This window comes from Prinia subflava, chromosome 4 (assembly GCF_021018805.1).
Source record: "Prinia subflava isolate CZ2003 ecotype Zambia chromosome 4, Cam_Psub_1.2, whole genome shotgun sequence".
NCBI classification, from domain to species: Eukaryota; Metazoa; Chordata; class Aves; order Passeriformes; family Cisticolidae; genus Prinia; species Prinia subflava.
The window spans coordinates 62,102,695-62,118,249 of record NC_086250.1 but is presented as its reverse complement, the minus strand read 5'-3'; the positions used below and the strand labels follow the sequence as shown (position 1 = coordinate 62,118,249).

General features: G+C 43.3%; 2 protein-coding genes across 3 annotated transcripts in view; both read right to left on the bottom strand.

The window, feature by feature from the left end:
* The window catches only part of RSBN1L (round spermatid basic protein 1 like), a 43,793-nt gene extending 30,220 nt beyond the window's left edge, over positions 1-13,573 (bottom strand). Inside the window, exons 1-2 of one of the 2 annotated variants that reach the window (XM_063396949.1) lie at positions 12,925-13,573; positions 1,692-1,805 (exon numbers count right to left, since the gene is read on the bottom strand). In XM_063396949.1, coding sequence (XP_063253019.1) covers positions 1,692-1,805; positions 12,925-13,519 — 709 coding nt within the window. In that variant the 5' untranslated portion in view covers positions 13,520-13,573. The remainder of the gene's footprint in view (positions 1-1,691; positions 1,806-12,924) is intronic. The other variant, XM_063396950.1, reaches the window with a different exon arrangement.
* LOC134549467 (proline-rich protein 13-like) lies at positions 13,535-13,852 on the bottom strand. Its single transcript, XM_063395010.1, has one exon. The coding sequence runs from the start codon at positions 13,850-13,852 to the stop codon at positions 13,535-13,537; it is 318 nt and encodes a 105-aa protein (XP_063251080.1).
* Positions 13,853-15,555: the final 1,703 nt, after the last annotated feature.

Sequence of the window (15,555 nt, the reverse complement as noted above, 5' to 3'; positions counted from 1 at the left end):
ATCTGATTAACACAGATTTTAAGGTATCATTGTTCTTAATACAGTTATTGTGTGTAGAGTATAATATATGATGTAGTAATTACAGGGTTCTGTGCCTCTGACCTCATATGAGCATTCTGTAGTTCGAGATTTCATTTGAGGGTTTTAGTTTCTGGTTTGCAAATTAAATTCTACACTATACAAGGTAACAGAAAAACATATCAGGAATTTGTTCCTATCTTCAAAGATAAAGTTTGGAAACAACAGATTACAAAAGCATCTGGTCTACTCAAATAAGCAACACCCTCACAGAAAATCTGATGCAGCATGACCTAAGTGAAGAGTAAGGTGGTTCAAGTACTGACTTAACTGCTGTGTTCAAAGGGTTGTGAGCAGCAGCACAAATTCCAGCTGGGAACAGTCACTCCTCGAGTAATCCAGACCTTAATATCTTGTGTTGGTATTGTTCAGCCTCTCCATTAATGGCGTCATGGGACAGAGCACACCCTCAGCAAGCTGCAGCTGATCCAAAACTGGAAGGAGGAGTTGATGCACCACTGAGCTGCACTGCCAGCAAGAGGCTGCCTAGAGAGGCTGCAGAAATGGGCCAACTTGGGGGACTCAGGAAGTTAACAGAGGGGTGGGCAAAACCCTGCACCTGGAAGGAATAAACCCTTGAAGCACAGGTTGATGACCTTCTTCATTCCCTTTCATCAGTTTTTAACACAAACTGATGAGATCCTCCTTAAGCCTCCTCTCTCTGGGCCTATCAGTCCCAGCAGTCTCTGCCTTTCTTCACAAACCATACAACAAACACATAATTTGTGTTGAATGGACCTTTAAAGACCATCTAAGCCAACCTGTTCCAATAAGCAGGAACAACTTCACAACTAGATCTGGTTGCTCAGAGTCCAGTCCTTGAGCTGACCTTGAATGCTGCCAGGGATGGGATATTCATCACCTCTCTGGGCAACCCAGAGGTTCCAGTCTCTTGCCATCATCATTATAAAAAAGTCTTCTGTATATATAACCTGAATCTAGTTGTCGAGTGAGACTCTCCACCCTTGGAGATAAAGAGTCTGATAATCCTGGCCAACCTGCTCTAGTTGATCGTACTTGGAGAGTTGGACTAGATCCCTTCCAAGCTCAACTACTGTACACTTCTAAGATTCAATGGATGTATAAGCCACATGAGAATGTAACCTTAACAACCTTTCATTACAGAAAACAAAGCTGAAGAAACTAGCCAAAATTAAGACTGCATGTTGCATACAACTTTGTATGTATGCAGTATTTGTATGCATGTATGTAGTATTTGACACAGCTCCTTGATTATGCAGTCTTGTACAATTAATTTTAGACATAAAATGTAACACGCATTCATCTTTCTCCTCCACCATATATAAAAGGATAACCTACATCTTGTCAGCAGTTATTGAAGAATAATTGATAATGTTCCTTGAAGTACTGGTCTTTCCTATTACTACTAATGTATATGCAACACTGTGATGATAGTTTTATCCTTATTTCCAGTACCTAGCACAGTTGACAAAAAAAATTAACATCTAGATCAAGTTTTAATTCACAACTCTCGCACCAACTAACCAGGAAAAATGGCTAAGCTAAATGAAAAACGTAGTTTTAAAACACAGTATCCAATCACAAATACTTCTAGCACTAGAATGAAAAACCACTACATAGTTTGAACCTACCTTTCTGCAGCAATTTTATCTCTCCATTTTCTTTCTTGATTTCATTCATTATTTTGTGCTTCTTCTTCTCCTTTTGCTTCTTTTCCCTTTCTTTAATTTTGTCTTTGATTTGACCTGAAATGCAAATATTTCACAATTAAGCAAGAACAGAAAACTAATTGTCACATACATGTTTCCTATTACTCTTATGCAAGCTCTATTAAGAGGATATAGAGGAGAAGTTACAAGGAAATCTCAGTACTTACAATATGAAAAGCTAATATTTATCTGTTGTGTAATCCAACATAAGCTTCTTTAACTCAGAAAAGTTTTGTTTATTATGTCATGGCTGTATGCAACAACCCAGCAAGTTAACTGTACAGTAAATTTTGCTTACTCCTGTACCTTCTGCTCTTATTTTGCACCTACAGTCAGCTCATTTGTCAAAGCTGGAATTGCATGCACTACATAAGAACTAGGGGGAAAAAAGAGTAATGTTTGCATTTTCTTGGATGCACACCTACGCTGAAAACCTCATAACTATGTATATGTACTCTGAACTTTAAGTCTTTTGCAAATACCTGGGAAAGATGGTTTAATCTGTCAACTGAAAAATCTTTTCTATTACAGTCACAGGCTAATGCATTAATAGCAGTCAGATATAATTCATAAAAACATGAGATGTGCTGTATTCACACAGCAGATTTAATTTAGTGGTGCTTCCCTTGCTTACCTACAATCAGCAACAGCTTACCTGAGCAGTCTCATTATTCATTTACTTGCTTGTCAAGTCACTCCAAGTTTTTAAATCCCTGACATAGAAAAGCAGAGCCTTTAGGCATGCTTTCTGCATGTAAAATACTAGACCTAGAGGAATTCATAATTTCAAGCAGTCATCTTTGAAAGTCAAGTTGAGATTCACTTATGAGGCCAAGCACTACAGAAGTCAGATTTTACTAGGCTGATATGCACTGCAGCCAGCACTTCACACCTTATTTCCTGGCCTGAAGCCAGTCCCTGCTCCAAGAGCTCACTGGGCTTTTTAACCTCCACAGGGAAAGAGAAAATCTGATTTCAAGCTTCTATATGTTTCAGTAATACAGCTGAGAGACAGTCCTGATGTTTTATTCATGGTACTTGCATTATAAACCCCAAGTGGAAGCAAAGAAATCCAATTACTCCTCCTTAAGCATTCACATCAAATAGAAGAAGTATGTTCACTACTAACAAATCAGAATTATTTCAGAACCAAACTAAAGAAAGCTCTCAATTCTAGAAGGCAATGTAGAGTGACCCCCTAACCAAACTACTCAGGAAGCAGGTTGATAAAGGTGCAAAGAGCTGACAGTAATCCACATAAATTGATGTTCTAGCAGTGATCCCACAGCATTCACATCTTTCCTCTGAGGAGCATTCTAACAAGGATACAGAACTTAAGCCCTCGCAATTCTTAGGGTGAAGCAAAGAATGTATTTTAGGGAGAGTCTCAAGAAAATCAGTCAAGTAAAAACCAAAATAGACGGCAATTGAGATAAGTCTGTTGCCTCTCCACAGATAAGCAGCAAGGAGAGAACAGAAACTAGACTGGCACAAATATAATAAGGTAGCTGCACTTACAGGATGGCTTAGTTCTAAGTGACTGAAACAATCATGTCCAAGAACAGCCTCCTCCTTTCACCTCTGTGGAAAGGGAGGGATGACAAAGCAGATTTATGTGTACAGCAGACCATGGAAACCAAACAAGCTTTCCTAAGCAACACAAACCTTTCTAGGAATAGGTTAAACAGACATAAATCTTCCTTTCCAACCCTTTCTCCCCAAAAAGGAATCCCTAATTTGTAAATCCCCTGCAAGGTGAAAATTGGTGAATTTTGAAAAATGAAATTGGGTGAATTGTGAATTGTTAACAGGAGTTAATGTAGCACTCTGAAAGCAGACATTCAGCTAGCAGGCAGTAACACCAGGCTTGATTTATAACCTGTGCTAAACGATCAACTCAGCCAGAATTACAATTATCATGGGAAGACCGAGATTTTATCTCAACATTTTTGTGTGGTTAAGAGGCACACTTGACTTCTGCTATCACTTACAAATCAAAGCAAGATTGAAGAGCATATACAAATGTTGAGTCTTGCTGAAAGAGGACAAAAGACTGAAAGAATCCTTTACTGCTACCTCATGAAAAGCATTACAGGCCAATGAATCTTCCACAATTGTCAGAAGCAACACATAAAGACAGAGAACCTTTTAAAGAGCCTCTAGTTAATTTTCACATCTACAAAGCAATTAGAGTCAATGGTGAACTTTACCAACAAAAGAAACAATGAATGTGTTTGTAACATCCCCAGCAATTGCCACAAGTACATCATACCTTAAGAGACTGCAAATACAACCTAAATGCAGCTGAGGGAAGATTGGAGAAAACTTTCCCTTCTAGAAATCACAGTATAGTAACAAAACCAATGTAGAGCCTGATGCAAGCAAAAAACAATTGAGAAGCTCAGTTTAAATGTTCAGATGTTCTGGCTTCCTCCCTGAAAGCTCACAGAATAGCTTAATAATACCAGTAGTTCAATTAAAAAAAAAAAGTATAAATATTGGAATTTTAAAACAAATCTTTGTACATTTAAAAAAAAAAGTGTAGAAATGATAGTTATTCTATGGATTAACACTTGAACTTAATTCTCAGTTCATATGTCTCCAGTTTATGAGTATTAATAAGTATTTTCTAGTCTGGCTTGCAGAATTTAAACACAACTCTCAAAGAAAATTCTGCGGATTATTCTCCTTGAGACATCCAGAAACATGAACGTTCTTCACAAAATTTCTGCTTGAAAACGAATACCCCCAACATTAAGCAATTTATAACCTACATATCATAGAATAAACAAGCAGTGAGTGACACTGGCAAGGGAAAACAAGAAAATCTTGTTCTGTTGAAGTGACAAAAACCTGGAATGCTCTTGTATGGCTTTTTTAAAGTTTACCATTAGAAGCTACTACTGGCCTCTATTTCATTTGTAGGGCAACAAGATCAAAAAGTGGTAAAAGGTAAAAAGATGTTTATGATAAGCTTTCCATGTCCACAGAATATTCTGTAGCTAGCTTCCACCAAGATCACTCCTAACAAATAAAAAAGAAAAATAAAAAGAGTTCTTGAGCAGCTGAAGATGAAATGAGCCTCCACAGAAATAACACAGCCCAAACACACAGCCTCCCTAAGCCTTTACATAGCTCCAAAAATACTAAAACTAAAAGGCAACCAGTGGAAATAATTTTATCCCAGGGCAAAAATGAAAGAAATCTATCTTTTCATTAAACTTGTCCCACCTACAGAAACACCCACTTTTACTTTATATGATTTTGACAAAGAAATACACTGCTCAGGAAATAACTGGCCCATATACACTATAGTGGTTGCAAATACTCCCTACCTGGGTTCAAAAAAATATAAATCCAAGTGCAGTAAGAATCAGCTATTGAAGTTCAGTAAGAATTAGGTTCAGTCCTTAGTTTTCAAGCTCTACTGACTGAGGGAAAAAAAAAGTCTCTATTACTATAGAATTATTTCTTACTCTTGTAGCAAGTTGACCATGGCTGGACATTAGGGTCACCAAATGCCACCAAAGCCACTCCAGGACTTCCCTCCTCAGTTGGACAGGGGAGAGAAAATACAATAAAAGGCTCATGGGTTAAGAACAAAGAGAGATCGTATGTAACATTTGTTATTGTCATGGGCAAAACAGACTCAACTTCACAAAAAAAAATCAATTATCAATCAAAAGTAGAGTGCAGTAATGAAAAACAAAATTAAATGTTAAAAACATCTTTCCCCCGCCCCTCCCTTCTTCCCAGGCTTAACTTCACTCCCCATTTTGTCTTCTTCCCTCCCCTGAGTGACAGAGGGAGATGGGGATTGTTGTCAGTTCATCATATGTCACCTCTGTCACTCCTCCCTCTTCAAGAGAGGGGGGACTCCTCTCACTCTTCCCCTGCTCCAGAGTGAGGACCCTCCCATAGGAGACAGTGCTCCATAAATTTCTCCAATATGAGTCCTGCCAGTGGGCTGCAGCTCTTCACAAACTGCTGCAGTGTGGGTCCTTTTCCACATGGTGCATCCCCTCGGGCACAGCCTCATCCAGTGGAGTGCCCCACGGGGTCACAGGTCCTGCCAGGAGCCTGCTCCAGCACGGGCTCCTCTTTCCACGGGGCCACAGGTCCTGCCAGGAGCCTGCTCCAGCAAAGGCTTCCCAGGGGTCACAGCCTCCCTTGGACATCCACCTGCTCTGTGCTGGACTTCTCCAGGGGTTGCAGGTGGATCTCTGCTCCCCCATGCACCTCCCTGGGCTGCAGGGGCACAGCTGCTTCACCAGGGGCTGCCACAGGGGCTGCAGGGGGATCTGCTCTGGCACCTGCAGCACCTCCTGCCCCTCCTTCTGCACTCACCCAGGTACCTGCAGGGCTGCTTCTCTCAGTTATTCTCACTCATCTCTCCAGCTGCAATTGGGCCTGTGCAGTAACTTTTCCTCTTCTCTTAAAATATATAATCCCAGAAATGCTACTACTGTCACTGGCAGCTTCTCACAGAAACCACCCCTGTTATCTCCCCTGCTACCAAAACCTTGCCATGCAAACCCAATCCAACTCTAATAAATAAACCAGTGCATACTTTTTAAAACACAGAGCTTTGTAGGAATAAGCATCCCTGTTTAGAGAAAACACCCAAGGAATTAAGAGATTTCTACGTCTCATTCAAGTTCACAGTGAAGAGTGTCACCATAAAGTCGATATTCTTTGCTCTGCACGTCACAGAAACAGTACACCCACACACAAAAGAAATGCTGCAACAGCAGGACATTAAAATAAAAGAAGGGCTACATATAGACAGAAAGAATTTTATTACAGTGTGTGCCATCTCACCTTTCTAAAGGGCATCTGAAAAATATTTTCACTTTACAACAATTCTACACAACGAACTGAACTAATTGAGAACTATATGCATATTTCCTCCTCAAATTCCAAAGCTATTTTTCTGGATGTTAGGATAAGCACATAAATAAAAGAAGGGATACACTATATTTATAATATAAATAGCCGTTTACAACCAAAGGCTACAGTAAAAGTTCTGAGTTTCCCAATTCAGGAGATACCTTCTCATAATGACTGCCATGATTTCCACAAATTCACAGATCACACCATCCTGATTTCAGAAATCTAATCAGATCTATGCCTCTACTGACAGCTTTCCACAGACAAAACTGTGAACTAAGAGCATAGAGAATGAGTGGGAAGTGGGAAGTGCTCTTTAGTGGATGGACCATGTGCAATGTGGTGGTTGTCACTTGGGGAATTTTCACCTTGAAGCCCATGCAGGAGCGCAAAGAAGCAAGTCCATTTCAGCACTGAAAGGGGAGAGCTGTACAACCCTGTCAGATGCCAAAAGCTGCAGCTGCTTTGTATCATTTTCCAGATGGTAACTCACATTAGTAGTCAGTCATAGATTATGTTCAAAGTATTCTGCCTCTCTCTCCTCTGTTTGATTTAAGGGCTGTCACTGCACATGCAGCAAAATATTTACAGACTACTGCTAAGGGACACCATCAATATGGATAACACCACCAGGAAGGGCGAATAAGGAGGGGCATACAAGAACATCAGTTCCCATCCTTCTGTCAGCACTCTCCTCACTTTGAACAAACATCCATAAAAATAAAACCTCAAGAGGCCATGTTTAACTGGTTATGCAGGTGCATGAAGTACATTTAACATCATATTAACAGCTTTGACACCTGTACTTATGAAATCCTACACTGTACACTGCAGAGCAGGTTTCCCAACTTAATGAACATAGACAAACCCATACAGTATTTCCAGAATACAAAAAAATGGTCAAAAAGGGATAGGTTTCACATCCCAGCAACCAGGAATATATGGCTGACACCTCTTTCAGTAATTTAAGTTTAAAATCCAAGACACAACAAAAGAAATCCCCTTATCAGGAAAGAACATTTCCCCAAGTTCCTCAATGAATGGAAAGGAAGATAGACCCCTTTCAGAATTAAAACACTTCCAAAAAACTGAAATATCATCTTTACAGCTCCCAGTTCCTTTAAGCTTTGCACTTCTAAGGAGACCTTCTACACACAGAACTGAATGAACCAGGTTTAAGCTCAAGCACTGGAGCATTGCATCAGGAATCTGTAACAGATAATGTGGCAGCTGCAAACAAGGCCTCTTCCAGAGGTTTCAGATCAAGTGCTTCAGCCTTCTGATGTTATGTCAACTAAATTATTTGGTATTCTAAAATCAGAGTAAGATTCTGCTGCATAAATTACACACAAAGCTGGATTCTGGGGTACAAGAAGGGCATGGTTCTCCAGCTCAGAAAGATTTTGCTCTGCCTTTTGCTCTAACCTTCAGGTTATCTTATCAAAAAGGGGCCAGGGTCCCTTAAGAAAAAGATGCACTGGTCCAAATTTATCCCAACATTGCATACTTACACTAATGTCACTACCAGCTCTGAAAACTGAACTAAATGTAAATCTCAAACAGCAACAGAAATTTGAGAAGTCTCTCTTCCTCCTCAATACCACAGTGAAAACCCTAAACACTTTCTAGATATGACTGCTACAGTAGGGTATCTTAATAGAAATATATGGAAGAATTCAGAGTGGTCAGAAGCCCCATAAGCATGGAAATGACTGCAATATTTAAAAAATTTAACAGAGAGGAGGGGGAAGTGAGTCAAGCTACATAGTATAAGGAAAAAAAAAAAGGGAAATAGAAGTTAACAGAAGGAGGAAATGTTTAGCAGAAGAAAAAAATAAAAGAATCTAACAAGCAAGATGCATGGCACCTGTTCTAAAGCAGGGAAGAAAGAAGATCCAAAACTTTCTTCAACCTACTTTGGTAACAGAGACTATGAAATGAGCATCCCTGGATGCAGACCAAAATTATAAAGACTGAGAAGTGCAGCTTCTTGAAAGCTAAAATCCCAGAAGGGTCACGCAATACAAGGTAACAGTTACCAGAAGAATCATTGCTAAATGCTCATCTGAAATCTCATCTTATCTATCCTTCAAAGGCAGCAGGAGAAAGAAGGAAGGTAGGGAGGGGGAGGGCTAAAGGAGGGAAAGTTTTAAAAAAATAGACTAATAGTAAAAACAAGAGCTACAGCACCACATTCAGCTTTCCTGCTCATTCGGGGAATCCCCATCTGCAAGTCAAAAGATGTCAATCTCATTTTGCAACTGCCTGCACAATGAGGCAATCTTATGAGCAAAATAAGTCATTGAAGAAAAAAAAAAAGGGAGGGAAAGAAAACTTGTTCACAGAAATGGCAAAAAAAGCAGAAAAGATGGATCATGCAACTGCACTGCACCTTACAGCAAGCATAGGGACCAAAGCCACAGATCTGGACAGGCGCGTTCTAATGAAGTGGGGAGTGGCTGAGCTGAGCTTTGCACTGTTATGAAAACAATTTCAACTATGAACTGCTCAAGCAGAATATCAGTTAAATGACTAACTGAATCAGCATAGCATGAACAGCAATCACTTCTGTCAGACCGACACCGTGTTTTAAAAACAAAAACATTGCACAACTTCAGTTCCACTATCAGAACGTACATGACAAGTGAAATTTAAGCTTATTTTAAACAGCCTAAACCTCGTTATCTGCAGAATAAATCATGCATCCAGCAAAAGGCTCTTTCAGGTTCTCTGCATGGCAGATCATCTCTGAAGGGGTCACTGAACTCCATTCATTTAACAAGCTGTAAGGCCTGGTTATGACTCTGCAACTTAAAACCTCTTCGCAATTAATTAAAAGACCAGAGAAGTACTTAAACGAAGACTTGAAGAAAATACAAAAAATTTTGAAAAGCTTTAAACACATCATCCATCTTGGCTACTACCAAGCTTAACACCTTCCTATCACTTAGGAAATAAGGGTGCCTCTGAACTAGAGTCCCTTCCCTCATAAATCACTACTGCAGGTGAAGGACACACGTCAGCTCCTACCATCAGCTTTTCTGAATGCAAGGTGAAAAATCTCACTATTTCCTGCTCAGTGTCAATACTCCTATCACCACTACCGTAATTAAACTAAAATTAGGAAATTGCAATTGCTACTACTCTCAAGGCCAGATCTCACATTCATTCACTCCACATCACTGCACACCCTGATCTCCTGTATTATTTTGGCTACACCACAATCCTAACAATCTCATGAGACAAATTCTGCCATTCTCCTGATTCCCCCAGCTTTGCTCCTCATTTTCTGTAGTACTGAGATCTGTGCAGGCCCTCAGTCTCTCTCACAAAGGTAAAGCTTTTTCTCCTCACACCCTAAGAGCTCTGTGCAGCACAGCACACAGCTCACTGACCAGGAACACGACTCCTCCTCATTCATAGGTACAGGGAATTCCATCTCATCCCATGTCCCCACCTGCAATGCATCTCCATTCTGGCTGCAAACTGGAAGATGGACTTTTTCCATTTTCAGAACCTCAAAATAACCAAGAACTCTCACCCATTGCACCTGCTTATTTCTTAGTATTTCTGCCTCCACACCTCTAGTCTCCCCACCGGCACAATTTTCCCTCTGGCAAGTGTAACACTGGCACGTGTATCAGTTTTGAACGCTAGGAGAGAAATATGGTCTACACCATCAATTCCACATTGCTGCTTCTTTTGCACTGCACCAAAAGCAAAACGGTGGTCTGACTGCAGACTCCAGGAACAAGAGGCTGCCCTTGCCTGCATGAGGTTGATTTTCAGAATGCACAGATAACAGCTTCTACAAACTCACCTCATTACACCTAAAGCAGAATATTTTATTTCGAGTTCCCTGCCCTTCATATATTCTGTATGTTCAAGACTTTCAGTTTTTCATAATTACCCCAAATCGTCTGAATTTACCCATGTCCTATATGTAGGCTGCCTAAAAATTTTATTCTCCTTCTATGCTACCCTCCTCTAACCTTCCTGGCCTTTCCTACAGCATCTTTTGCCCTAAAACAAGACCAGAATCCCCTCCATACTGCTGCTGTCTGCTGTTTTCCTTTCCTGTCAGTATTTCAAATTTATTCCACGTTCACTCATTATATGCTGCAACCACAGTCCCTCTGGTATCTTTTTCCAGTCTGTAACTTCAGCACTCCCAATGTACAAGTCCTGACTATTCCACCCACCCACCTTAATGTAATTCTTAGCTTTTCTCTGTACTTAGGATTCTATGTGCCTGCCCCCCAGCCATTCTTTTCTCCCTGCATCGTAATTGCATTTTTCCCTTTCCTCTCTGCAAAGAAAAATATTCACAGGATTAACAGCACAAACCTGTTCTTTAATCTACAGTCAAATACTGAATCACTTTTGAAAGGCTGGCAGTGAAAGACTCAGCAGAAGACTCAGTACATCCTTCACTTTCTCACAGCCTTCTCTGCAGAGATATACAGTTTAACTAAAATAAAGTTCTTCTTTTATATAGGAAATTATGCCATGAAATTTTAGCATTAGCAGCTACTTTCTCTGAACAGGAATTTGTAGACTCAGATGCCAAACAGGTATCACCTGCCTTTGAAAATTTATTTGGTGCATGCAAATAAGCTTTCAAGGAATAAATGTAGGGTAAAAAGATCTGTTCTGAACACTCAGAAACTAAAAAAAAAAAAAAAATAATTTGTGCCTGTGAGTATACAAGCTCTGAGTATATCTTCCAGAGTGTATCTTCCAGATACACGGTGCAGAATCTCTTCTTTAAAGACAAATCACATCAACTATTCAGTTAACACTATCGCTGCCAATTTTTTTACCAATGTGAAAGAATATTTCATCTTGCTGTTGTAATATGGTTCCAAGATTTACTAATGTGACTCTTTAACACTGCTAGGACACTACAGCAATCTGAGTAAACATGGTTATTAATTGCATAGCTTTGCAAAAAGGATATTGAGTGAGTTTCTTAGCAGCTATCCTTGAAGACAAAATGATTTCACCAACATCAAACGGGTACTGAGCATCATTGCTAAAGGCTTTTTCCAAGTCACCTTTTGGATAGGAACAAAGGGGGGAAAAGGCCCTAAAAGGGAACACTTGAAAGCACTGAAATTACACACTTAAAACTGACTTGCACACCATGAATCAAGATCCAAGTAAATTTAAAAAAAAAAAAACAAACCTCAATGGTAAGTAAATCATAGACTAAGATACTCATGGAAATTAGTGGAAAATGAAGTATAGCAGCCCAGACAACATAATCAATAGACAAAAAGGCATATTGATATTTCTCTGCAAGCTTCGCTGATCCTGTCTTTACAGGTATAGGCCACAATCAAAGTAACCTAAATTTACACAACAGTAATTTATCTTTCCCTTAAAAGAAAAGAAGCTTGATTAAATTAGGTAAGGGAGTGCACGTTTCAAATTCCTCATATTTCAATGTAAATATAAACGCATCAACATCTGGTTTAAGGTCACTGGAGACTGGGAAAGGACACACTAGAAATAAAAGCATGTATTCTTGTACTGTCGTCAGATATTCATGGATTGTCTTTTAGTTCCCAAGATTTACTGTTGATCACAGCAGGAATCCAAGCAAGACTCTTGCCTGACATCTTGTCCTACCTCGTATGGCCATTTCCATCCAACCCCACTAATGAACTAACCCAGCACTCCTCCCCTTATCCTGAAGGCCTCGAGCATTCCTTGGGAGATGTGATCTTCAAGAAATAAAGCAAGCCTGAAGCAGCAACTACATGAGATTTCAAAAGCCTAAGTATCTAAATTTCAACTGCATGCTCTCTAGTATTCAGTGACTTAGCCTGTAAAAATTACTAGCCTGAGAAACATGATGATTCATGATTTAATTTTGAAATTGCGGTGATTTTTTGCAACGTGTTCTGCGTTTTTCCCCGAATTCAGTTTTGTTCGCACATTTCTAATAAATTACTCGGCATCCTCATTTCCCTAATAGGTAAGAAAACCTAAGGCCTCTGGCAGCTTCTGGCTGACGCCATCGCTGATTCCACACCCCCTTTTTTGACAGGATTGACGGCGGACTGAGCCGCCGCTGCCTTCCCCAAGAACTTACACAACGCCAGCGATGTGTGACCGGGAGCAGCAGCGCCCGCCGTCCCCGGCCCGGTCACGGCCCCCTCCCGCTGCCGCCGGGCAGCTCCAGCGAGCCCCCCGCGCTCGCTGCCCCTTCCAGCCCTCCCTTCCCGGCTCCCGCCGCCGGCGCTGCCCCGCCGCTCACCTTTCGGGAACAGCAGCTTCACCTCCCCGTTCTCCTCCCGGCTCAGGGCCCCGCCGCCATCTCCCGCCGCCGCCACCACGGGCAGCGCCCCGTGCTTCCTCCTCTCCTTGTCCCGCTTTTCCTTGGGTCTCTTGGGCTTGGCGCTGCCGCCGCTGCCGCCGCCTCCCGCCTCGGCCGCCAGCGCCAGGCGGTGCCGGTGGTGGCGGTGCTGGTGCTGCGGGTGGGACGAGGAGGGGGAGGCGGACGGTGGCAGCAGCACCGCGGGCGGCAGCAGCTTCCGGGACAGCGGGGAAGAGAACGCAAAGCTCCCCGCGCCCGCCGAGGGGCCCGAGGGCAGCGCGGCGAAACCCCAGGACCCGGGGCCGCTGTAGCTGGGCACGACCGCGGGCAGCGGCTGCTTGGCGCTCCCGCCACCGCCGCCCCCTTCACCGTTGACGCGTTTAGCGCCCTTCAGGCTCCGCTCCTCGGCTCCCTTCACCTTCTTGGCGGCCGGCTGGGATCCACGGGAACCTTTCGCGTCCGGGGCCGTCCTGGCGCCGAGCAGCTCCTGCTCGGGGGGCGCCGCGCCACGACCAGGACTCGGCAGCTCCGCCATCTTGGGCTCCGGCGTCTATTTACTCTCGGCTCGCCTCAACCGACAGCGCCGGGGGCGGGGCAGCGCCACGGCCTCGCCCAATGGGCCGGGGAGGCGCGGGACAGACAGCGAGATGGACCAATCGCAGGGCGGGAAGGGGGGCGGGCTCTCAGGGGATTGGGGGCGGTGGCTCGGCTGAGTGTGCAGGGCGCGCGGGGGCGGGGGCGCTGTCGGGGTGGGCCCGCGAGTGGAGACGGCGTGAGGGGAGCGCAGCGGGAACCGGAGCGGGGGAGAGGCGGCGCTTCTGAGAAAGGTGTTTGTTGGGGAATAAGGAAGGTTTGGATCCCAACGCATTCCGGGGATTTCGTTAACACCTCATGTTTCGGGCTTCTTCGCTCTGGGAGTGGCTGCCGGGATCCTTGCGGCCCCGCAGCCCCGAGGGCTATTCCTGGGAAGGGCGTTTGTTTGGGAATAAGGAAGGTCTGGACTAGCGCCGTTCCCGGTGGATGTGCTCCGGGAGGCGATGAAGCTGTCCCTCGGGATGTCCCGGGGCCGGGGGGTTGTTCGGGGGTGCTTTCTGAACCTCAGTTCTCCACGCACTCCCGCATCCTTGGAGGGAGTCAGATAAAGCTTGGAAGCCTAGGAGGGCCTGACGGGAGAAAGGCCGAGGCTGCCGAGGTGAGCGGCTGTGCGAGGTCCAATGCCAGCCCGCCGGGACAGTCGGGTGTCTGTCACCAGGGGATCACTGACCGCCGTGCCTCAGGGAAGGGATTTCAGCTCAGTGTCCCAAATAGGAGCCCCCATCTCCTGCCTTTGGCGACTAAAGCTGCCATATCCGCGGTTCAGGAGCAGACTGAAATTCCCCCAAGTTCTGGTGTGAGCAGGAAGCGTTGTGGAAATGCACAGAAGTTTCTTGGAGTGTTGGCATTGCCGGGCTCCTGCTCAGTCAGTCACACCTCGGGTCTCCTGTGGAGATCAGAGTCGCTGCCACGTTAAACCGAACCTGGCAGATGGCAGCCACATGAAATTGCTCTGAAAAGTTCTGTACACGATGTATCAGCAGGCAACAAGGTTTGAAGTTTAGATTGTTTTTTGCTCCACAAAGCATTTTCATTTGAGCTGCCACTAATCAGCCTCAGAATAAGCTGTTAGCACTTGGGCCGTCTTCTCCTTAGTTTCTTTTGAAATTGTAAACCAGGCTGAATGCAGTTCAGTGTTCATCTCAACAGCAGCAAAGAATAGATTACCTGTATCCAGACAACTCTGCTTTTTCCTCAGATGTTTCAAGTTCCACTACAGCGAGAGTGTATCCTCAAACTGTATTTCTGGGCCTGATGGGGAAAATGGCACCTGGGTCAAAGGAAGAACATTTCACAGCATGTATTGCAGCAATAGTCAACTCCCATCCAAGCCCAGACTGAAATCCAGTACAAATCTACCCAAGCGTACATAGGCTGGTAAACAAGAGTGGGCCTATGAGTATGGAGGTCATCTTCAGCTCCCCTCAGAAATGTTTTATTTGTGTCAGTGGGTGAGAGAAATGTGTGCATTTTAATGGATGTCTCTTTTCCAGGTTAAGGGAAGGTGACCCATCCACCTTTGTCCAAATCAATGATTTTTCTCAATTGATGTTAGAGGTGCCACAATATGCACATGAGGCCGTGGGTATCCCTGTGTACCAGTCCCTAATGAAAACTGGATTGTGGTGGCTCTAGAGTGAGAATGTGAGGCATGTCATGGTACTGTCTCAACTTCACAGGCTTTACAAACAAATTCATCTCACTTCTATGCCAGTATTGATCCCAAGTCAACAGCATACTAAGTTCACTCAAACTCCAGAGAAGTCACAATCATATTTTCACCTCTCGCCTTTAGGGGCTTTGAGAAATGGAAGAGCAGTGTTTCTTTGTTCTTTAACTAGAGTAAATCCTGAGGCTTGATTTTGGTTGAAGGAACTTGATGAGAATCTCTGTGAAATGCCAGTCACCTAGGAGTGCATCACTTTTCTCCATGCAGCAGGCTTAGCCAGATTTATTAGGCTAATGAGGCTGCATATC

Coding starts and splice junctions, on each gene's coding strand:
- LOC134549467 (XM_063395010.1), bottom strand. CDS start 13,852: ATGCGTTGGGATCCAAACCTTCCTTATTCCCCAACAAACACCTTTCTC.